Genomic DNA, 26912 nt, shown 5'->3' with positions numbered 1-26912 from the left:
TTCTAGAGCATCGTATCCGACAAATAGTTTACAAACATTTAAAGAATCGTGATTTTATTCTATTTGAAACATATAAAATACCAGTGATCCTAAATAAACAACATATTGTCTTACCTTGTTCCATTTTTTCGGTCATTAGATATTACAAACCGCTGTCCCTGCGTTTTAAATGTGTAATATCTTCTAAAATATTATTTAAATTACACGCTGCCAAGGACCATATTGTTTTACATTTTCACAATGTATTTAAGGCAAAGATTAATGCTGTTTTGCTTAAAATCGCTTCGATAAAAAAAAAATTTAAAAATAAATGGGTGTATATATATGATAATAATATATAATGTTATACCACAGTATGTCCCTAAAAGATTGACATATACCATCGTGGACTTTTTTAAGATCTTTTTTAGGTTTATAATATTGTAATACATTATTTTCCTAATGTCATGTCCTAAGATTCAGCCAGTGATTGTAATATAAGCGCAAAAAATATGTTTATTTACGGCATCACATTAGAAACCTCTAAAATTTCATTCTCTACTATATTATACATGTATTATACAAATAAACTTTTTTTTTAAATCATCCTATCTAATAAAAATCCGCTTTCAAATCCGTTGCGTAGTTCTAAAGATCCAAGAGTATATAGGAACAGAAGGACAATGGGGATCGACTATGTTTTATAATATGTATTGATTCGAAACTATTCTATTATTATTTTTATACAATAAGGCTCTTAGGGATAGAACATTTCTGACGGTATAGACAAAGCGTTCGCTCATGGACATAAAATATTCATAATGTATTTAGATCTCGAAAATTTGTTTTTTATATATTTTTTTTGTTTTTACGAACAATATATTTCATTTAAAACGGCTACCTTATTGGATACCGTCCGCTGGGCGAAGAATACCATTTCAAAGTTTAATGTAATAATTTTCGTTGTTACAGGATGAGAGGAACAAATGCCGTTTTCCTCGTTTTATTGTTTGGTCATCTCTCCGCTTTGCCAGATACGATACGAATAGGTAAGAAAGAAAAGAGGAATATCTTTGAAATTATTATTCTTACCATCAGATCTACTTTGTGAGAGATTGCTCGTATCTCACTCGTGAAATAATGAGAAGCGACTTACAGTAAATACGCAATGTGATGCCTCTATCCTTATCTGCCATATTACTTTTGACGACGTCCGACGGTCGAGTAATGTGTACAGTTTTTATGGATACGCCACTCCGAATTCTCGGGTTCAATTCCCGGCCGAGTCGATGTTGAAAAAGTTCGTTAGTTTTGTATATTGTCGTGGATTTGGGCGTTTTTGGTACCATTGATTTTTTCTAATTTTCCATAATTCAAGTGCTTTAGCTACTCACATTGAGATGTTGTTCGCGATGTTGTCAAATATTTATCATATTATCAATTTTTTGTCACATATTCTATCACTTCACGATCGTGTTCTACGGTGAGTTTCGAGTATGTACTTACAGAATAGGTCTACCGTATTCAAACTACACCAATTATAATACATCAAAGGAAGCCGCGTAAAATGTGTACGAAATGCAGTAAAAGCGACGTTCGTTGAAAGAGTGACTCTTTTACGAGACATTTGGGGCATCTTAGCCTAATAATTCTCGGACGAGTTGCATTTCATGACATATGTTTTTGTAATCTATTATTGCTCATAAAATTTTGTGCTAACGGACTTCACTAACATATAACCCAAATTAAGGAGACTAGTGAGTTAAAATTTCAAAGATTTTGATTTGCAAAGAAAGAATTTGTATCAACCAGAACAAAATCGGGATAGATATTTAATAAATGTAAATGTTGGCTTAGAAAATCGTTCCATTTTGGAACGCACGAATTCGAATTTTGAAACACATTTAGTCATGTATGGTAACTATAGTGCTCCACAAAAATAAGCCTAAACAACCATCTCATAAAGTAGGTTTTCAATTAACAAATATTATAGGATGAGTTCATATACAACCTATTTGAAAAAGTGAAAAATTGAAAGAAACAATTCGTTATTTAAAAATACAAATTTAAACATTATAATTGTAAAAAAAAAACTCCAAATTCAAATAAAGAACAAAGAACAACTAATACAAATTAAGAATTCAATTTTATAAAGGAAATTAAATTACTTTGACATCATTCAAATTGAATCCTTTCATTGCTGGTACTAAACTTTCATCTAAAGGAACGTAATTGGAATACTATTGTGTACTGAAGTTAAAATTTTCTTTGTAAAACAGGGGGTCTTTTCCACCCTGAAGATGATAAACAGGAGGTCGCATTCCGTTACGCCGTGGAGCGGGTTAACGCAGACCGCGCAATACTGCCCCGGGCCAAGTTACTGGCACAAGTTGAAACTATATCGCCCCAAGACAGCTTCCATGCATCGAAACGAGGTTAGTTTCAGGCGGTCGAGATTCAATTCAATTTTGTTATGAACATTTGCCTAATATAGACCAAACCGTATTTTCTTTATTAAAAGGTTATAATATAAGGGTCACATCTCTTGATTAAACCATACTGCTTAAATGTAGGAAGATGATTACACTTGGCAAACCGACCCATGCAAGATATCTTAAGATTTTTTTTTTCAACCCGAGCCTAACATGAAATGAATTATGAAAATAAATGCAAAACATGACGACCTCTGTGGTCGAGTAGTGTGTATAACGGTTTTCACGGGTACGCCACTCCGAGGTGCCGGGTTCAATTTCCGGCCGAATCGATGCAGAAAAAGTTCATTAGTTTTCTATGTTGTGTTGGGTCTGGGTGTTTGTGGTATCGGTCTTTGGGATCAGAGTAATGTATGTCATGTTGTCAAATATTTATTTATTTTTATTTATTCAAATAAAAAATAAGTAGTACTTGCTTGGGTTTGAACTCAAAACCCCTACCATATGATAACATGATTACTATATGACAAATCATTATTTATTTTAAATCTCTTTATACAGTATGCCATCTACTTCGAAGTGGCGTGGCAGCCATCTTTGGCCCACAATCGGCCCCTGCAGCGGCTCACGTGCAATCGATTTGCGATACAATGGAACTGCCACACTTGGAAACCAGGTGGGATTACCGTACACGACGGGAATCCTGTCTCGTCAACCTCTATCCCCATCCGGCGGCACTCAGTCGGGTAAGTGGATTGAAGTCAAATCTATTTACTGGGATATATTTCATAGATAATGTATCCCGTATACGCATGATTCTATAATGGTCTATGCTCGCCTTTGCTAACACATCAGTGTTATAGTTGACTAGTATAACAAGCTTCAAGCTGATGCAGACGCTACAAGTTATTCTTACTACCTTTTATATAATAGGAGAAAATTATTATGTCCATTGACGAGAAGGTATTGAATAATAAAGCTGATTTTAGTACCATATCTACAATTGAAGAAGTAAAATTTTAAAAACCCATAATTACTTTTGAAATTTCACAGTTAGGTTTAGTTTTATATATGTATATGAGCATGTTATTGTAGAAACAAATTATTACAACGAATGTACATATATCTACAGTAAGAAAACGAAGGTTTTCAAATTCATTCCTTTATGATGTCTTTAAATGTTAGTACCTTTTGAATCTAAACATCAAATCATTGCGACGCAATATGTCATGTTGGATCAGTAATGCGGATTATCTGTCATACTGAGCACACGAAAATAGATCTTAAAGTGACGAACCTTTTCTTACCCCGACTATACATACTTCTATTGCGTAGTTGTCAAGATCGATCAATTAATCACGAACAAGGATTAACTGATTTCTTCATACAAAACTAAACTCTAATTTACGACTTTCTAATGATGTCTAACGATGATTTGGTGATTAATTTAGTTTTCAATATCTATTATTTTAATTAAAATATTTTTAATTTGAAATTGCTATTCTTTGAATTGTTGGAAATTTTGGACCATTCGAGACGCTTTAACTCGAAATCATTAAAAAAAATACAAAAACCGTTAAACGCTGTGGCATTCATAGGCAACGGAAATAGAAAAAAGGATTTAACATAGAAGTAAATCACAAACCTGTATTCGTGTTACAATTTATTCAATACACCTATATCGTAACAAAGGATCGCTTTAACACAAAAAATCTAATGCAAATATTTTATTACAGGCTTACGTAGACCTGGTGCGGGCTTGGGGGTGGAAATCGTTTACGATCGTGTACGAGAACAGCGATGGGTTAGTTCGTTTGCAGGAATTATTGAAAGCCCACGGTCCCTCGGAACTGCCCGTAGCTGTCAGACAGCTGCCAGATTCGCACGATTACAGGTTAAATTCTCATCACTTAGATCTTATAAAATACGACCAATAAAGTTTACCTACCCATTTTATAGGGCGTCTGGGTATTTAATGACCTTCTTATATTTATCGCTTAATAAACATTTCCGTTGTAGCTTAATTCTAATTTCAAATTCAAACTGAATCGATAATTTTGATTGATTTATTTATTATGATTAGTAGGATTTAAAGCTAGTTTGGATGGTAAGTATAAATCACACGTAAGGAAAACTTCCTAGGGTAATGGATAAGTATTGAATATAAATTTGTTACATGAGTATAACCAAGTGGATAACCTTTTCCTTTGAAACTTTTTTCGAATTTTTCATCATCATCATCAGCCCGTTTTTGTCCACTGCTGGACATAGGCCTCTCTAAGTTCACGCCACTGTGATCTTTCTCCGGCTAGTCGTATCCAGCTTCTGCCTGCCGCCTTGCGAATTATTACATCAAAACTGTTTTTTTTTTCAAATAGAAAAATAAAATGTTATCATCAAATAATATTCAAACTTAATGCTTAAAGAGAGAGACTACTGAGTTTCTTGTCGGTCGTCTTCAGTAGAATATACTTTCTGAAAAAGTGGTAGTTTTACATTTAATTCAGTACATGACGATAAAATGATGCTTGTTTAGAAGAAAACATAGTTTGATATTGATTTTAAGTATAGAAAAGTATTACAGAGAATCTCGTTTTTATATGAAATGATATTTGCAGGCCGCTTTTAAAACAGATAAAGAACTCAGCCGAGTCTCATATAGTGCTCGACTGCGCCACAGAGAGGATTAGGGATGTTTTGCAGCAAGCGCAACAGATTGGTATGATGTCGGATTACCACAGCTACCTCGTGACGTCTTTGGTAAGTCACTTGAAGTAAAACCTCACTTTGTATCACCCATAAATTAAGCAGGTTTGAAGAAAGAAATTCTCAACAAAGCTTTACTACTTAGTGATATGGATTTGTGCCATTCAGGGTACACGCACTCATCAAATATCCTACGTATAAAAGGAGTAGACAGTAATATTGTGTTCCGGTTTGAAGGGTAAGTAAGCCATACTGTCTACTAACTACAGGCACAAGGGACATAACATCTTATTTCCCAAGTTTAGAGCCTTGGCGATGCAAGGAATGATTAATATTTTACACAGCAACATTGTCAGCGAGTAATGGTGACTAGATACCATTTAGTGGCCAATTTGCATATCCGCTAACAGATATCATAAAAAATTTTGAAGAATAGTTAATGATTTGTACAGGATTTGAATCTAAGCTGATAACGAACCAGCCAGTATTTTCAAAAGGTCCCTCACTTACTATACACTTTAATTTACCATGAAAATAGATCAAAACCTGAAAACTCATTATTATTATAATTACGTGATTGTTTTTGATGGTTGTTGCAATTTCTCAACCTTTTTTGCAATCAATATTAATAGTTTAATAATGATGAATATATTTGTAACATTTTGCAAAACTAGTCAAAAACAGAAGTTCTTTATTTAAGATACATATATTTATGGAATAATATACTTGTTTCGCTGTTTGTCTCCTGGGATTTCTTAAGTTCACTTGGAATACATATAAGTTTATATATTTGGTTTTCATAAAAATCCCAAGACTCCTTCGCAGATGCATTTTTCGATATACTTGTAGCTTCAGACTAGATAGTAGTTTTTACTTTAAAATATTTGAATAAAGAATTTTAAATTCAGATTTGAAAATTACCATGGTGATGGCACACTTGAAAAGTTCAACTCAGCATACACTGCGTCGAGTTAGTCGTTAAAATATGTAAGGTCCACATATGCGCTTTGACTATATTTTCCTCTTTCTCGTTTCCCTCCACTCTCTTCCACGCGAGAAATCTTTAAAGTATAACGTATGTCCTGGCATGACCCTTTTAAATTTTTATTACATGAATAGAATAAAAGTGCCATTCGTTGGATTTGTGCTACTGCAATAAATTCCTAACGTAATATCCCCGAAAATGTAAGTTTTCGTTCCACAAAAGATTTTAGCCTTTTGAAACGAGTTAATTATCCAAATACTCGCTATTTATCACCAGTATAGTAAGATTTAAAAGAATTTATTGCTACTAATCATAGTTATTAAAGGCTTCCGTTGAAACATGAAAAATATATGACGGCAATTTACTCTTTGCCCGAATGCTCTCGTTCAAATTATAATGCGTATTTACAAACCCAATTTAAATTGCCCCGAATGAAGAGCTTAAATTATTTAACCGCTGTTTTGGCTACGTTCGTTGCTGATGCAAATAGCTACGTTGAGAAGTATCTAAGTGTAATATACTTACTACTTAATAGGGCTTTGTGCAAGCCCTTGTGGCTTCAGTATTGTTGTGTTCTGATTTGAAGGATGAGTAAGCTGGAATACAAGCACAAGGGACATAACATCTTTGCTCCTAAGGTTAGTGATGCCTCGGCAATGTAGGGAACAATTAATATTTCTTTCAGCGTTAATTATCAATTGGTGGTGACTAATTACTATATGTTAGCTCATTGGACCATCCACAGAGTATACATACTGCGATCAACTATATGTAATCCCGACATCCGGTTCGTTAATGTAAAATTAAATTTAAAAACATTGATACTTGAAATATCAAACTATTCCCACAAATTATATCGGTAGATTACAAAGAACTTATAGTGGGAGGATAAATGGAAAAGTCCTCATGGCAGAATGAGCTGCGGCAGACCCTCTCAATAATAATTAGCCAACTGCTTAAAACAATTGGTATATGTTACCGTAAGATTCAAACATCGTTACATTACAATCTATTTCGACAGATTGTAAACTGTCGAAATATTGAACCGTGAAATATGATTGCAATTTAACGCATTATTTTGTCTATATTGTAATCTGTCGAAAGATAGATTGTAATCTAACGATGTTTGTAATCTTGCGGTGGCATACACATATATGTGATTTCACAGATATAATAACTTTTATTCTCCCAATTCTGAAATTAGAGGAAAAAAATATGAGGCACACAGTTAACGCAACTTTCTTACGTCGGGTTACTAATGTTTTTATAGGAAGAGGTACTCGAGTAAGGTTAAATGCAGCACTTTAGGATTTCCCATCGTATTTATAAATGACTAATTGTGTCCCGCGGCTTCACTCGCATTTTAGGGGTTTGTTGTCACGTGTTAGGTAAAAAAGGTGCCTATACTTCCATGGAGTTCAAGTTTGCTTCATAACAAATTTCATCGAATTCGGTTCATTGGTTTGGTAGTGACGGAGGCAGTGTTTTGGAGTGGTAGTTTTGAAAGAGCGACAGTTACTTTCACATTTATAATACAAGTATAGATTGTACCTCAGATATTACCTTAGATAGATATTACCCAAATTTAGGAATCGGTCGGACGTGTCAGATTCCAACAATGTAGCCGATTGCGCTACCGAGAGAATTAGGTACGTGATCAGCATATTTTTGGATACCTATACTTGTCGCTATATTTGTTACGAGCGCAATCGAAATAATATATCGCATCTACTCATACATTCAAAGCTTGTACAGCTGCAAGGGAATAAATAATATCAATCTTTACACAGTATAAAACAAAGTCGCTTGCCGACCAACTGCTTTTTTTAATACATGGAGTGATTCGAGAGGAAGTTTTTCTTTCTTTTTTTTTGTTTTTTTTTTTTTTTTTTTTTTTATGGTATAGGTTGGCGGACGAGCATATGGGCCACCTGATGGTAAGTGGTCACCATCGCCCATAGACATTAACGCTGTAAGAATTATTAACTATTCCTTACATCGTCAATGTGCCACCAACCTTGGGAACTAAGATGTTATGTCCCTTGTGCCTGTAGTTACACTGGCTCACTCACCCTTCAGACCGGAACACAACAATACTGAGTACTGTTGTTTGGCGGTAGAATAACTGATGAGTGGGTGGTACCTACCCAGACGGGCTTGCACAAAGCCCTACCACCAAGTAATATAATTTCGTATACAATCAGCAGCGTAGCTAGGTGAGGAACAATCCCGGTGCTTAGAAAAAGAATCGGACCCTCAAAACCTTTGACCCTTTAAAATTCTAGATACCAAGTAAGAAATCTTATACGAGGGCTCGTGATTTTCTAGTTTCAGAAGCTTAAGGTTTAGTTTAGAGGGCCCCCTGAACTCCGAGGCCCTTGTGCCACTGTATATAATACATGGACAATATAGTAAAGAAAGACCGACAGTTTTAGAAGTTTCTAATGCGAAATCGTAACATTTTGTATTTATTATCAGTACTTTCCTGTGCGATGCCGGGATAGGTCGTTACATACATATAGTACTTCTTGGCAATTTCAAATACCTGATGTAGAACAATAGTAGTGTTAAAACAATTAAACTTCTGTTATGTTCGATGACCATCACACACTACATGGCACTTTCACACCAACAGAATGTTCTATATATTTTTACAATAAAAATCAATTTAAAAGTCAGTAGTGCAATCCAACCCCGTGGCATAGTTAAACGGATTCGAAAGAGGAAGAATGTATGAGTGTACACACACATATATACTATGTATATCTTGTGCGTAAAATGCTGCCAGTTTGTGGGTCATGAAACGACAGCCAAGCATCACTACTCAATATTTTTTTTACATTTTAAGAAGCATACAAGTTCACTTAGATACTGACATTTTTTACACATATTTAATTTGGTATCATAATACTATTAAGCAGCATTGACATACTAAATATAGTTTAATACGACACATGTGTAAATGTCAAATGCAAATACATACAAAAAAATCACTGGTGATGGTTATGACTTCACATTTATAGGTATTAAAATTTGAAATATAACAATTATTGCAATTATCCAATATTAGTAGGCATTAAACATTATAACAAAAAATCATGTGAAGATGCTTGATTATATTTTCTTATATGCTCTTCACCCTCATACTCTGTTTTTAAATAGTAGAAAAAGACGCCGTTCTACTCGGCAGAAACTACTTTCGGCACCGGTTGTGGCTTTACATTTAAGTTTACACTGTAACGACGATTTTAATATTCTTTTATGAGTTTACTAGAATGAAGAATGTTTGGTTCTGGGACTGAGAATGTTAACATTATAAATGCAAAAGTAACTCTGTCTGTCTGTCTTGCTTTTACGCTAAATCTATTGAACCGATTTAAATCAAATTTGGTACGCAAATAGTCTAAAACATGACGACCACTGTGGTTGAGTGGTGTGTACACCGGTTTTCATGAGTCCCTCACTCCTAGAACCCGGGTTCGATACCCGGCCGAGTCGATGTAGATTATTATCATTAGTTTTCTATGTTGTCTTGGGTCTGGATGTTTATGGAGCCGTCGTTACTTCTGATTTCCCTAACACAAGTGTTTTTGCTACTTACATTGGGATCAGAGTAATGTATGTGACGTTGTCTCATATTTATTAGAACCTGAGAAAGAACATAGGCTACTTTTTTGGAAACAAAGAGGAAACTCTTTATATACCAATCATGGACGTAATATTTTAAGTCAATTCGTAAACATATTCATATTATTCGCGAGAAAAGCCGCAGGTAACAGCTGGTTTATTCATAAATAAAACAGGATTTCATTATATAGGACCTTCATAGCGTCGACTTGGAAGAATTTAAATACGGCGGAACAAATATAACCGCTTTGAGGCTTCTTGATCCTGAACGAGCTGAAGTTCAGAGAGTTGTCCGGGACTGGGTGTACGATGAAGCGAGAAAAGGACGGAAGCTGCAACTAGGACACACATCGGTGAAGGTAATTAAAATCCTATACGTCCTTTGGGTTCTACGTTCATGCATTAGCTGCTACACTGTGTTCTTTGTTTCAGGAAAATATGACTTTTATAAAGGTATGTGGTTTATAACACAACAGACACAAATTGTTAAATCATTAGTATAAAACACAGTCGCTATGTATGCTTAGATCTTTAAAATTACGCAACGGATTTTGATGCGGTTTTCTTAATAGATAGAGTGGTTCGTTGAGATTTTTTTTGTCACAGTAATAAATATCATTAAATGCTTAAATATGAACTAAAACTAGTTGCTGTATAAATCTTGACCGCGTGGAATGGTGGCAAGAATGCTAGCAGCATTTCCCCGTTGAATCGCAATTTCGATCCTCTGGGCAAAAAACGAACCAGCCCTCCTGTCACCAGTGGAGGCAATGAGGCGAGGTGTTATATTTTTGAGTTTTTGTATATAATGCATGAACAATATACTAAAGAAACAAGAGAAATTCTATAGTATATTTGGTCCCGTTTGAAGCCGGGGCGGTTTGCTAGTTATAAAACATAATTTTCCCAAACTAAGCCTAAGCTCTAATGTACTATTATATATAAAATAAAATAATAAACCGCAGCATACAATAAGCACTCCTATACCGTAAAATTTTACGTGTTTTCGGTTTTACGTGACCGTATTTGACATTAAAATTTATAGCGCGTGAATAATTTCCGATCGAACGTGGTCGGCAGATGTGTTATAAATTAAATGTTGTTTTAATTAACTCGGTAATTACAATAATTATATGTTTCCACTTTATTACGTAACAAGATATTGATACCAAATATCAATTATATTTTAAAGCAACCTATTAATAAAATATAGGTCGCTTGATAATTATGAATCAAATTCGAGTTCAATGACCTCGGCTCGGTATTCTATAAAGCAATATTATTTGTAGTATAGTATCTCAGTTATAAAGGTTAAAAACCTCTGCAGACAGAGACCGCGTTGATGTATGACGCGGTACACTTATTTGCGAAAGCGTTACACGACCTTGACACTTCCCAACAAATCGATGTAAGGCCGCTGTCATGCGAAGCCGAAGACACATGGCCTCACGGGTACAGCCTCATTAACTACATGAAAATTGTAAGTAAGATATTTCATCCTTTGTTTCATGTCAAACAAGAAGTAATTTACTGTATCCGAAAATTCCGTTCTCGTATAAATTTGTGCAAGGAAATAAACGAATGCATTTAAATTTAGAATTAAACTTCCAATCGAACGAATAAATTAATTAATAAAAAACAATAAATTACTTCAATAGTGTAAAATATAGATGATAATAAATAAATGTGTTTCGACAATAAAACGAAATTATTTACACAGCAAAATAATTAAAACTTGGAACTTCATCTTTTATGGAAGGTACATTACAAATACTAAAAAGTTTTCTCCGAGTGATAAAACAACTTTTAACGGCACTGTTTGTTACATTCTACAATTCAAAAATCGAATACCAAAACTTTAGTAAATTAACAGAAAACATTTCACCAAACACGTCTAAATATCAATTAATTCAGCTTAAATGAACAGGTCGAAATGAAGGGCTTAACGGGAGTTATAAAGTTTGATCATCAAGGATTCAGGAGTGACTTCACTCTCGATATCATCGAACTTACGAGAGAGGGTCTCCAGAAAGCGGGAACTTGGAATTCCTCAGAGGGTGTTAATTATACGAGATCGTATGGAGATAACCAAAAACAAATAGTTGAAATACTTCAGAACAAAACGCTGATCGTAACAACAATTTTGGTAAGTTGCTTCGAAATTCTAAAGAACAGCACCCAAGCGAGTCATAGAAATGAAATTAATAAGACCGTCGTATATATATTTTCTCGTGAAAGTGAACAGGGATTAATATACGTGTAATATGCGTACCCTTATTGCAAAGAAAATATTTTCCTTTCGCATAGAAAACGTTTAATTCGAACAAGGTATTGTTCGTGACTTTGATCGCGCGGCATCCAATTTTTTTTTAATTTGCTTGGAAATTTAATATCTATTTACTAAGTTTTTCAGCATATTCGACTTATATAAAAGGGCTTTAATTCTAATTAAAAATAGTTACAATACAAAAAGTGCTTGTACAGCTCGAAAAAAAAAAATGTATTTTGATTTTGTTTTATTTTAATGAAATAATTAATTAATTGTATTTTTCATGTACGTAATTACTTTTAATAACATACCTCATTTTCTTAACATTGATATTTGTCCAAGCAGTGAATTTAACTAGAAATTATTAATTTAATCGAAAATTTTATTATTTATAATGATATTCATCCTCCATCCCGTAGAGCGCGCCGTACTGCATGCGTAAGGAGGCTAGCGAGAAATTAACAGGAAACGCGCAATTCGAAGGCTACGCCATAGATCTCATACATGAAATATCAAAAATTCTCGGCTTCAATTATACGTTCAAACTTGCGCCTGACGGTCGATACGGGTCCTATAACCGGGAGACGAAAGAGTGGGACGGCATGATACGGGAACTCTTGGAGCAAAGAGCGGACGTGGCGATTGCGGACCTCACTATCACTTATGACAGGCAAGCTGTTTTTTTTTTTTTTTTAAATTCAAACCCATATTTTGACAAACATCCAAATATTTACAGCCTTAGGTTTTATATATTTTTTTTTTGTAGCAAAAATAAAATTCCTACAATTTTTGCATATAAAATATTTGATTTAATCTTTAGCAATATCAGCAAAATATCTTATATAATTAATAATTATTTCAACAAGGTTTTTTTTTTAAATCTTAGGTTTGCTTTATTAATATTTAGAACTTCATCAATAATAATAATGTTTTAATATAAATTTATCTGTTATTATTAAACTTGAAACATATTAACGAAGATTAATTAGAGATTATCGTTAGATACTCGGCGCAATTTCCCCCGAGATCACCGCCTACACTTTCACGAGGCTCAAATCTAGTTTCTTCACGGTATCAGGAAATTAAAACATATTTACGTAATAATCAAAGTCAAATTATACATATTACTTAGCTAAAATATACTGCTATCCTTGCCTATTAAGGCTTTTTACACAAAACAATAAATATATCGTAAAACGTCGTGGAGTCGTCGTTTCTGGTATTCATTGATTTCCGTACTAAAGATTTAATTTAAGCTATATTAATTTACACATATATTATGACGCGAAAGTAATTATGTCTGTCTGTTGAAATTTGGTATGGTGCAAACTTGAGTCCAGGTAAACGAGAGATATGAGGAAACCGGCTGTTATAGTATGGCCATATTATATTATGGCAGAAGTATGAAGACCATGTTGTGAGGAAGGTCTTGAGGATGTGGATGGATATAGAAGTAGGGGATGACCAAAGAAATGATGGATAGTTTGTGTGAAAGACGATATGGTTAGAGAGAATGTTACTTGTGAGATGACGTCTGACAGAGAAGTATGGAAGAGGAATATGTTACGCCGACCCCAAGTAAAATTGGGATGAGGGAGAACTATGCAAGTTCTTAGCTCATAGGTAGGACAAAAAGTACCAACCCCTGAAACATGAGCGAAGGCGAAGGATACAACTAGTTGTATTTAATAGACTAGGAATTTTGATTTAATAAAACGTATAACTATTTCTCTTAATTTTAAATTATCCGTGGAATTTACTTTCCGAAACTGGTAGGATTATATTTGATTGATTATTCAGACTATTCAGAAGTGCTAAACAAATTCAACTTAATTTCCTTATCGAAATAAAACAAACTTAAACGGATTTTAATCGCATATACGCGATTAAAATCAAAAATACATGAACAATATAGTAGATAAACACTTATAATTTTATAAGTTTATAATGTGATATTTTAAACAAATAAATTCTGTAGAATATTTTGTATCAGCATTGCTACTGAGCGAAGCCGAGGCGGTTCTGTAGTTGTTAAATAAAATACAAATCATCTATAAAACATGTACATAAAATAGTGCGCGAAATACATATTTTTTTTATTTTTTCGTTTTATGGCGCGTAAATGTTTTCGCTACACACGAAATATTAATCCATAATACGTGTGACAAAGAAGACACAAATATTTCGTTTTCTTTACAATATAATTTACTACGGGGCTCAATTCCTCAGCATCCTAATAAATAACGCTACCTAAGTGATAAGTTAATGTTGGAAATGCAAACAACGTAACTATTTTAAAGGATTATAATCTTGTACTAACTTATTCGAGATCATTCCAGAATACAAGTAAAGAATGTCAGACAAAAACATCCATACTGCCAATGAATATTTCTAAAGACCCAAAAGCATTGACAATTTACATAAGACATTTTGTAAGACCTAATACATTTCTACATTACGACATTGTTTATATAGACAGCTCTAGTAAGCTTTTAAGTTGAACGTCAAGTGACGTTTGGATGATGAGCATGTAATTAATAAAATGGCGACCAAATAATGTCGTCACGTGACCTGACATAATGAGTGAGCTTTGAGTAAACATGTATTATTTGTAATTAAAGCCTAGTTGACTTTTGTCATGATTGATGAAGAGAAAAATTGTTTTGAAATCGTTATCATAAATTTTAACGTAAATGAAGAAAGTAGACTGAACTGAAAAGGTATCTCTGTTGATTTGTTTTTTCCACTTATAGCTTATAAGGGGTTGGTAGTCACGTGTTAGACAAAAAAAACAGGCTATGTTCTTCCTTGGACTCCAAGTTTGCTTCACACCAATTTTCATCGAATTCAGTACGTTGGTTTGGTCAGAAAGAGTGACAGACGAATATACAGACATGATTACTTTCACATTTAAAATATTACTATAGATTAAAAGTATTTTTAAGAGATCTTTTGGCATATTGATTACTTTAAGAAAGCATAAAAATCCCACCAGTAGATATTATAATATGTATTAATAAAACGAATACAACATTGTTAATAGAAATATTTGTTCATCTGACATCAAAAATTTAATTCTGTGTATACAGGGAGCAGGTCGTGGATTTCACAATGCCTTTCATGAATCTTGGGATTTCGGTACTTTACCGTAAACCCATTAAGCAGCCGCCGAACCTCTTCTCCTTTTTATCCCCCCTATCTCTAGATGTATGGATCTACATGGCCACCGCATACCTGGGCGTATCAGTACTGCTGTTTATATTGGCCAGGTAAGTAACTTTTTTTATTTCTGTGGTTTTATCAGCACTAAAGTAGTAAAGCTAATACTTTAAAATAAACAATGTTCTCTTTTAATTTATCAAATAGGACATATTCATTGATGCAATATAATTCATAATACATTGTATACATTACGTAATACATTGTGTATGAGATATATTATCAAGCTCTTTATTTAGATGAGAAAATGTTTTATTGATGTTCAAATAATAAAATATAGACTAACTCACGATTTAGAAATCTCGATCAACTGTAAATCTATTAAAAAAAAGAAAAATAATATTTTAAGAAATCACCAAAGTATCAAGTGGTCTCAGGTTACGATACACCTACTGCGTAATTAGTACATTATTTATCGCTTAAACGAATTAACATTATAATTAGTATATATATTACCTAAAAACAATTTCAGAGGATGAAAAAGACCAATTTCAGAGATCACTCTAGCTTTTAAATAACATTTATAAATATTAAAGTATCAATTATCCAATAGCAATATTTGAGTATAATATAAACAATCACAATATATATCAGGTTTACACCATATGAATGGCATCAAACGCATACACCGGACGGTGAAAAATTGGAAAATATCTTCTCTCTATCAAACTGCTTGTGGTTTGCAATCGGATCCTTAATGCAACAAAGCTGTGACTTTCTACCCAAGTAAGATAGCTTGTAACATGTGCCTTCAAGTGTTATACAAAATGTATCGGGATGCTAGTGACCTCAGCGAAGTCATTCATTGTACACGAGTGGGTAGACTGACAGTCTCGAATCTGTTGCCATCGTATGTTATTTCAAACACATCAGTAACTTTAGATGTATGCAAGAACCTTGCATAGATTTGAAGTTTACGCCAATTGAATTTGAAATTCAGCCATAAATGGGTGATTAGTTATGACAGAGAAAAATTAAATGGGCATATTTGGGCACAGGTTCAGCCCGTACGAGTGGGACAGCCCCCGGAACTGTCTAGACGAGCCGCCGGTGCTGGAGAATCAGTTCACACTGTTGAACTCGCTGTGGTTCACTATCGGATCCTTGATGCAGCAAGGTTCGGATATCGCACCGAAGTAAGTCAAAATAACGACGATTATGAGCTCGATCATCAAAATTGCGAAAAATTAGATAAATCATAAATTCTCAAAGGACTAGATATATTGAAAACGCTTAGTTTGTAAACGATATATCATATAATATATTAAATCATTGCTATCAATTGCGAGAATCACTTTGACTTCCTTTTGCTAATTAGTTTCAAAACGACCACAGCCCTTTGTGAATTTTAAGCTTCGGTAGTCGCCGGGAGCGACCAATCTAAATAGAAGCGTGTTTGGAATCTGAAATGGGTTCCATTATAGTTAGCTAAAAAGTTTGTGGTTTAGTTGCTAATTTGACGTAAGAAAATGATTTTGACAATGCACGTAAAAGTTTTGTGCTTTCATAGTATCCATAGCTTGCTGCATCAAGTTTTAAATTTGCGTAGTCTTAAACTGAGAACGATTTTACATTAACATCATGCACAAACATGTTTAGCGTAATGTGAAATGGTTCTCTTGTATCATATGTTTTAGTCTGATTAATTAAATCTTATTTATTTTAAGAACGTTGAACGTTATTCAACAGATGTGAAACATCTTTGTGAAACGGTATAAATGTTTGGAATGTAAGCGAATTAAATTAAATGTCTTCTTAGGGTGTCATACGATACGTCGTGTTGAAACGGCGTTTTAAATGAGACAAAATAATGAATGTATAGCAGGAGATTTCATGTGACATAAGAAGTAGCACTTAACGCGACATGTCGTACTTCTAATCAGACACAATACGCAGTGACGTAGGGTGACTGGTTTTCGAAATAATTGTTCGCGTATCCCAAAAGATGAAGCTTTTGTTTTTGCTTGAGTACACAAATACATAACGACATATTCGAAATACAGCTGAGAATATTATACGTCAACATGAAATCTTTTATTATTAAATAATCGTGGAGGCTTTGACATCAACATAATATGAATTTAATCAACGATATATGATACAGAGCGGTGTCAACTCGGATGGTGGCAGGAATGTGGTGGTTTTTCACGTTGATCATGATATCCTCGTACACTGCTAACTTAGCAGCATTCCTGACTGTGGAACGAATGGACTCGCCGATTGAAAGTGCTGAAGATTTGGCCAAACAGACAAAAATTAAATATGGCGCTTTAAAGGGGGGATCGACAGCGGCTTTCTTTAGGGTAACTTTTAAAATTAAATAACTAACTGTATAGTTTTCATTTCTCAACATGTGTTAAGGTTTCGTGTACATGGCTTTTTTGTTAATATTATATAAAATAATAACCACCGCAATTAAGTCAATGTTATCAATGACCTTACTAGTTTACTTCCGAACAATTCCAAAAACTCTTACTAATGTCTTAACTCTTCAAAAAACCTTGAAATACCACAATATCTTCACAACGAGTTCAAACAAGATAGCCGATATAATCTTTTACTTTTGCTACTATGCTTTCGACGTTGTTCGGATAAGATAAATTGGCATTGCTGCTAATGGTACCAAAGATACTATGTACTCTGTTAAAAACAGGTACCGACAAATCTGCTAAGAGTTCGTATCTCACTGCAACATTGGTATTTTCTTTTGTTGTTTTATGGTCAATAGGTAACTTGACAGTTTTTTGGGTTGAAATATTGATAGCATTTATTTTCAACCCAAGTGCAATAGCCGTATGTACACGAAACCTATTCCATTTCTTATGTACCGAAAATTTTAACAAATTCGTCACCGTTTTATATATAAAACATTATTGACATTCAGGATTCTAATTTCTCGACCTATCAACGTATGTGGTCCTTCATGGAATCAGCACGGCCGTCTGTATTCACGAGTAGCAACAAGGAAGGGGAAGAGAGGGTGATGAGGGGCAAAGGAGCTTACGCATACCTCATGGAGTCCACGACAATTGAATACGTTGTTGAACGGAACTGCGACCTCACGCAAGTGGGAGGAATGTTGGATTCCAAAGGATATGGAATCGCTATGCCGCCAAGTGAGTCTGATTTATTTTTAGAAGATAGTCAAGTTGTTCTTGTATAACCGTTAATGTGGCGCCAATTATACTTTCTTAGGCACATGAGTCAAACATTTGGCCCAACTTCCAATATCATTCGAAAACGTTAAGTTTGTGATAAAGTAAAAGTATAATGATACTATGTCTGAAATTACTCACTTAAGACTTAAATTATGCTTGCTCGATCAGTTCCTAAGAAATGATGTCCCCTGGGCATATAATTACACTGGCTTACTATCTTATTGAATCCGAAAATAGATCAAGATTTAATGATATACCCTGAAATAATAAATAACATTTGAGGTGGTTGTATGTACACGGATCTGTATAAAGTCCCTTTTTTCTATAAATTCTCATTTTAGTATCACGTCGTAAATATTATAATATTATGAATACATTTAAGTGAATTCATTAAATAACAGTCCCAATATAAAATTTAAAGTTTTCGAATATTCTAAATTTGAAAATATTTAAATATTTTTCCATTTTGTTACGAATCACGCTCCTATTGTGCGATAATCGTATTACAACATAAACCCTTCACGCAAATTTCAACAACAATTGTATAAACTTTTAATTTAATCGGATGAGTGACAGTAGAACGCGAATAATACGAAAAAAAAAACATTTCATTGTCATATCCAACGAGCTTATTAATTCCATGTATTCGGCTCTCATCTGAACGCTTATTGGTCGCTGATTACGTCATCGTCAGCCACCGACCAATAACCATTTAGATAAAAAACGAATTAGCCAATCAGCGTTTCAGAAACAAGAAGTTATTATGTTATTTATGTTTTTTGTACTCCCATAAAATCATGTTATAGTCACATTTAGACGGATAAAACATAAAGTCAAATGTAATGCTAGGAATTTTTTTATCGCATATTCACATTATTCCGGTCAGGGATTTCTAACGTATGAACGTTTGTAGACTCACCATACCGTACTGCCATAAGCGGAGCTGTTTTGAAACTGCAAGAGGAAGGAAAATTACACATATTAAAAACGAAATGGTGGAAAGAAAAACGCGGCGGCGGATCCTGCAGAGTACGTAGATCTTTTTCCATTTTCATTGTTCATTGTAAATATATTACTATATATTTAGTTTAAGACAATATAAAAGAACAAAGACAAAATTGCTATTTGATCTCAATGATTGAAGCTTTCCCTACATACTCTTCAATCTTGAAGATATACTGGGCAGTATCCTTCTATAAGAAAGTTTTCTAATGATGCTTTTTACCTATTATTAAAATTTATTCTCTTTATTAAGATTTAGTTAGTCAATTCATAACCTTGGAGTATTAAGAAGAGATAAAGCATTACATTAACATCTAATAAAATTTACGTATAAAATATTGAGACATTTAAAGGAATTCCTCGTTTAAAAATTTAGTCGAAGTCGGTAGAAATGAATCTCTTTAAAAGGTTTTGACTATATAAATGTATATGTAAACAGAGAAGAAGAAAAGAGAAAATATTTCTTAAATTATATCGATTTAAACTCATGAAACAAGTGTCAGAATTAAATAATTAATGATTTCTTCGAATTTTTTACGTATCATGTTGAGAGCAGAGAAATTTATTTTACAGTAAATATACCTACGATTACATTGTTTAATTCAGATAGTTCTTTTAATCAGTGTCTAAAATACTTGTTTATTTTTTTATTTCTGTATTAGTAAGATAAAAGTATATTCTTGTACAATATAAATACAATTTTAAACATTGAAATAATAATTACCTACATATGAAAATCACATTCAATCAGTTTAGTATAAAAGCAGCGTTATACAAATACGGCAAAACGTCACCATAGATAAAAAGCGGAATAGAAGTAATGCCTGCTTCAATATCCGGTGGATGAGGGGAGCGGGGTACAGCGTCAATGCTATGAACGCGTTCGCTTCTACGGCGTTATGGGCACGTTCCAAAATAAAAAATACGAGTTACGAAAACTTGCACCAACTTACTTACCTTAGTGTAACGTGCAAATTTGAGTTACACGAATGTATGTTGTATGTTTGTTATTATTGTACATTTATATACCTAATAGTATAAATTATTCCCATTTTTTTTGTGCTTAAAATGAAACTTCAAGAGCTTGTTTAGTCAAGACGCCCAACTTGCCTCTAAAAGTTTTGGTATAGGTACAGTCAGAGTAAGAAAACCTTCGTCAGTTTTCAAATTCATTCCTTCAACAAGTCTTAAACTCTTAATATTTAATATAATGTCATTTTCAATCGGTATAAAATTTTAACAAAAAGAAAAACCGACTTCAAACAAAACACTATTTTAAAACAAATGAATATGCACGAAAAAGTAATAAAAATAATTGCGTATTCAACATATTTTTTAGAGTCTTCCTAAGTTAAATGAAATGAAAAATATTAGACTACTTAAAAGTCGATTAACGATTATATCATGTAGTTATAGTTATTGGTATATTTGGAGCCGGTGTCAGCCACGGTGCCCTTGCCCCAACAATCAAAAGAAAGAAGCGATACGAGCCCCTTGATTGATCCAGTATATTATTGTGTAAAAGGTAATTTGTAAAAAACATATTTGTTAAAGTATTCTCGTATTGTTTTTTTGATAGATATACTGTAGGGTTTTATTGGATATGGATAGATTAAGCGTTCCGTTTATATGAGTCAGAAACTACTTCGAGGACAATTTCAAAGGAAACTTGCGAATAAAGCAAAAATAGACTTTCGAAAATGCGGATTTAATACGTCACGCGGCGTAAACTACAAGGATCCCTCGAAAGAGCTGTAATCGAACTCAGCAAAAAAACTTTGAAAAAGACCAACTATATTTCGTACATCATATGACATCACATCATATACACAAAATTTGATTAAAGATAGTAAGAAATTCTGCCCCATATCGCACCCTAACTGCGAGCCGTATAGGAGTTCCATCACTACATAGTATAAAACAAAGTCGCTTTCTCTGTCCCTATATCTTTAAATCTACGCAACGGATTTTGATGCGGTTTTTTTTAAAAGACAGTGTGATTCAAGGGGAAGGTTTGTGTATATAATACATGAACAATATAGTAAAGAAACACTGATAATTTTAGAAGTTTGCGATGTGATGTCGTATATAAACAAATTCTGTAGTATATTTAGTATCAGTATAGCACCCGTGCGAAGCCGGGGTGGGTAGCTAGTTGATTATAATATTCGACTATGATAATTACATAAACATAACCACATTACGGAAGGTGACTCAAATATCCAAATAACCTATAAATAAAAGATTCGACCGAGTATCGCTAACGTGCTCCTCAGAATTGTTCCGTTCCCTTCCGTTCCGTTACTTTGTCATGGATCCTGTGCTCAGAACCTTACCAAACTTTCACCAAATTACCCTTGAAGTATATATTTTATAATAAAAAAAGAATTATCAAAATTGGTTAACGTGATTTTCAGTTATTCACCTATTTGTCGCGCATATACATAATGCAAATTTAAGACTTATGTCGTTTTCACATGGATACCATCCTCGGAAAAAAAAATAAAAAAATGGGACCCCACGGGAAGCACTACCTTTCAAACAAAAAAAAAAATTATCAAAATCGGTCCACCCAGTGAAAAGTTATGAGGTAACAAACATAAAAAAAAAAAAAAAAAAAAATACAGACGAATTGATAACCTCCTCCTTTTGGAAGTCGGTTGAAAACAGATTATCGCTCATACTGAGCACGCGAAAATAGATCTTAAGGTGACGAAACTTTTACCTCGCCTATACATAAGCGTGTGGTTTGATGATATGGAACATATCGATATGATAATTGTTTTAAACTTATCTCGAACAGGACATTTTGCAATTGAATCCTGAAAGAATTCAAGATTTCTGCGTAAGACAGTTAAAATTAAATAATTAACACTAAATATGTATCTAGCTAGTATTCTTGCTACCACTCCACGTGGTCAATACATTTAACTGTTATATATTTGTTTATATTTAAGGTCAGTCTAAAAATAATCTATAATAAAAATACACGAAAATGGCTAAGGTACAGTCGAGGTAAAAAAAAGATCTATTTTTGTGTGCTCAGTTTGTGCGATAAACAGCTTTACCAATGAATGACATATTACGTCGTAATGATTTGATATTTAGATTCGAAAGGTACTAAGAGTTTAAGACTTGATAAAGAAATGAATTTTAAAACTGACGGAAGTTATCTTACTCTGACTGTACATACGACCTTAGGTCTCGTTTTAAAAACAACATTAAATCAATTGCCACTCCGAATAAACTAAAATTTGAATTGCAGATTGAATTTTAAAATAATACGTTCCAGGCACAAAATGCTCCGCACAACAATCCACAGAATGGCATACGAATTTCATTTCAATAATGTACACGGCTCTGTCACGCTAAACGTGTTAATACAGAGTGACGATAATAAATTAATTACAATTAAATCACAATAGTAAATACAATTATCTAACTTATGTTAACACTTTAATCGGATTTGTAGAATGTAATTTTAGTTTAAACTCGTATAATATTTTAAATAGTCAAAACAAATCAAATCAAATTATGCATTATTCAAGTATTCTTTTACAAGTACTTTTGAATCGTCATTTAACAATTACATCAAGTGATGCTACCACCGGTTCTGAAAGTAGATTCTACTGAGAAGAACCGGCAAGAAACTTAAAAGTTCGTATTTTTCAATATTTAAAAATAACATGTTAGTTACTTACATCAGTATAATTACACGCTCGTTATTACTAAGGTGACAAGTTAAGCGCGTCAAAAAAACTTTGGTAAAATATATTATAATTAGTAATAGTTCCGATAATAGCTTTTGAACCAGAATGAAACACTACATGATACGTTTGGAACCAGTAGCGGATTTACCAATAGGCTAAGTAGGCTGGAGCCTAGGGCGGCAGATTTAAAGGAGCGGCAAATTTAGCCCAAATTTATTATTATCTTACAGAAATAAAAAAAAAAACGTATAATTATATGTATACGCATTACGTCCGTAATCCGTATACTCCATATAATCAATTGAAAAAATAATCTAGTAACTGACAGAAATATCACCTAGTTTATAATCATACTAATAACGGGAAAAAACCGATGTAATGAGGACGATAGAACACAAATCATAAATGTTGCAAAAAAACTGTAGGGACGGCAGAAATTGAATAGCCTACTATACTAGCGGCAGATTTGTAAATCCTTCTCGGAACAGCCTATATCAAGCACATTTATATGTTGTATATATTAATTGTTCTATAGCAATACTGTGTAGATTAATTTGAATAACCTTTTTTGAACCAGGATGAAACATCGAAGTCTTCATCAACGGCGAATGAATTGGGTTTGGCGAATGTGGGTGGCGTTTTTGTAGTATTGATGGGTGGAATGGGCGTCGCCTGCGTGATCGCCGTCTGCGAATTCGTTTGGAAGTCGAGGAAAGTTGCTGTTGACGAACGGGTATGAAAACACTTCACACTTACCATAACATTATCATAACAAACAATTCAATACCAAAAAAATTCAATGATTATTCAAATTATTCAAAAAAAAAACTCACCCTGTATACTTTGTTCTAGGTTTATTTCTAAACGTTGGTAAAAAATTTTTACTCATTGTTTTTCTTAGACGCTAGATAGTAATATAGAAAGAAAATTGCAACACCGCTAGAAAAAGTATTCAACGAAATTGGTATTTTTAAATTTAGAACTATGATTAGGTACTAATTTTTTTCAATATTCCGTGGCAGTATTGTAGTCCAAGACTAATTATCCCGAGACTTCAAAACATAAATGCTTATCTAATATTTGAGCTGTGTGTGTATGAGCTAGTTGATAAATTCAATACGAATGATATTTTTAGTAAAAAACATTGTCTGTTTCAACGCCGACGGAACCCAGAAGGAAGAGGTAAATATACCCCAAGCTTTCTTCGTCCCTGAGTGCTGTTTCATATTTTACAATTAATTTGTTTGTTCAGGCCTCGCTTTGTTCGGAAATGGCATCCGAGTTGCGTTCAGCGTTGAAGTGTCCAAGTGGAGGGAGCGGGGGTGCGGGGGGGCCGCGCGAGGGGGCAGACTCCCCGTACTTGCACTACGGGTTCAGTACAAAGAGTCAGCTACACTAGCGCCCGGACACAGCCTCCTCGCCTCCGAGCGACGTGTAGGCAAAGACTCTACTAGATCTGAGTGTCTAACTCATTCATGTTCCCTTACCTTCCCCAAGGGTTTCTATAGCCCGCCTCTTCGTTATACTTATGTGAAATCTGTTGATGACCAATGAAACGTCGATTCGATATTGTTTCGAAATTCAAACTTCATGGTAAATATTGCTGTTTTAAAGTGTAATTAATTTTATAGAAACGATTTAAGGTGCGTTTTCACTGAAGTATTTGTAATTCAATGAGTCAATAATATTTTAGTTGAGTCAGGTAAATATGAAGACTTTCGACAGCAACGCGAGTTTGTCATTTTCGGGTAGCGATTGCTAATGACTCTCTTGATAACTGATACAGAAATTGCCAAATATTTCAGTAGTTGTCTACATTTAGTCGATTTCATTGTCCTACATGAGTCTAGCGTGTAAATAAACCATATCGTGTAACGGTTTAAGATACAATAATATTGTTGTGAAAAATTACGTGTCTAAATTTTAGAATTTAATTTTAATTCGCCATATTGGATAAATGTGCCAATCGAGTGTTTTGTAAATATCTATACCAGTAGTGATATTCATGTTTCTGACTAAATTTTATAAGTAGCGAATTTGATATGTAACTATTTATCGAATTGTAAATATGTCGTGTCCGTAGAACCAGCGTGTGTTTTGAGGATTCATTAACTGTCAACATTTTATATTTTATAATCGAATTCAAAAAAGAACAGTTTCTCATTACGTTGGTCAATTTATTTAATACCTATTCTGTAAGCAGTACCTCGAAAATCACTGTTGATAACCAACTTGAAATAACCGGAAGTTATATGCGCCATTAACTTTAATAAAAAAAAATCAAATATATTTAATGTTAATACATCAAATCGCATACATTAAAGATGCCCTGTACCCCTAAACTAGAAGACCCCGTTTTTTAAGAACAGTGTGAGGGGCATATAATAATTATGAAATTAAAAAAAAAATTCACGATTGAGATAGGATTTTCTTACAGAATCGCACTGCAGGTGATTTCGATGTTTGTTTTTGAGTTAATTTCCATCCATCTTAATTTCATTTCTAAATATTGTTAATTAAAGTTTTTATTATTATAAAATTTAAATTAATTGTTTTTATATGTTATTGTTAATGAAATAGAGCCGTAAATTTTATGACCGTATTATAACCAAAATTACGTTTCCGTTCGCGTTAAAAAACAATTGTTATTTTTTGTTATTTAAGCGCTAAATATTGCCATTATAAGGTTATTTTATTATAAGGATATAATATTTATTGCAATGTTGTTAGTAATTTTATTTCATGTATATAGTTAATAAATGTTTTTATGATTTTTATCGATGGAAGTGAAACTTCTCCTGTTGCAAATAATCGAAGTATTACTTTTGTATGTGAAACATTTTAAAGACAAATAAACAAGAAGTTTTATGGGACTCCCAATTAGAACGCAGTTTATATAATTATTTAGACTTTTTTTATATAATAACAACAAGGTTTTATACAGCTAAGCCATCTTTTGAATTAATGTACCTCATTTGTTTATTGATTTATTATTATTCGATTATGAAATATCGAATTTCAACTAATAACCGACCAAGACTTTAATGATTTTACACAAGCTATACCAATAGTTTTGTGACGGTCGAAGTCTATCCTTTAGAGCCTAACTCTCATATACCAACCATTTGAAGCATTCAGTATTATATGAGATGAGAAAATGCTTTTCAAAAAAGTTTCACTTCCTTAACGATTACTGACATTAAAATTAAATTGACGCTTTTTTTAACTACACTAAGATCAGACAACCGGTCGTATTGTAATTATTATTTTAATACATTTATATCAAGGGACTTTTAGACTAAATCACTAAGTTTTTGAATTGATTTTCGTAATATTTCCCTGGTTCTTGTTTTCGTCTAGCGCAACGTGCCCTAATAGGGACATCTCGTAAATATAGTTTGAAAGTCCCTTATCACACTCAATATAGATATAGGTATAAATGTGTAGAGTTAAAATAACATATTAAATTAGTAAGATAATCAACTAATTCAAATTGACCAGAAATTAGCAATCTTGTACTAAATGTTACCAAGGTTATTTATATGGGAAACTAAAGCAATGATGAAATCAGCTCAAAGTGTGCCAAATCTAATTACCCCCTCTTTAAAATATTTTGTAAGTTTACATATAAAGGTGATTATGAAAATTACAAATCGTTTTACTAATTTTTATTTTTCTACCCTACCCTACCTTACATATTATGTAGAATATAAGTTAGTCTATTTATTGACCGGTTTCAGATCACGTTGTCTAAGATTCAAACCCCGATACAAACAGCTTTTGTTTTGTTTTTAATTTTTTAAATTCTCAGTAGGATCTAGTATT

At 33.3% G+C, this 26912-nt stretch overlaps 1 protein-coding gene across 1 annotated transcript; it reads left to right on the top strand.

Annotated features, from left to right (window-relative positions):
* Positions 1–952: 952 nt before the first annotated feature.
* LOC124543892 (glutamate receptor ionotropic, kainate 2) lies at positions 953–25313 on the top strand. Its single transcript, XM_047122211.1, has 18 exons — positions 953–1028; positions 2259–2414; positions 2973–3157; positions 4148–4305; positions 5030–5171; positions 9921–10088; positions 10162–10182; positions 11057–11209; positions 11657–11875; positions 12418–12668; positions 15088–15267; positions 15812–15943; positions 17322–17520; positions 18102–18333; positions 19289–19404; positions 23665–23820; positions 24261–24269; positions 24340–25313. Exons 1-18 carry the CDS (start codon positions 953–955, stop codon positions 24484–24486), a joined length of 2700 nt encoding a protein of 899 aa, XP_046978167.1. The 3' UTR covers positions 24487–25313.
* The last annotated feature ends 1599 nt before the right edge of the window (positions 25314–26912 follow it).

This window comes from Vanessa cardui, chromosome 3, assembly GCF_905220365.1.
Source record: "Vanessa cardui chromosome 3, ilVanCard2.1, whole genome shotgun sequence".
Classification (NCBI taxonomy): Eukaryota; Metazoa; Arthropoda; class Insecta; order Lepidoptera; family Nymphalidae; genus Vanessa; species Vanessa cardui.
The sequence above is the reverse complement of the archived record's forward strand: the minus strand, read 5'-3'. Positions and strand labels throughout refer to the sequence as shown.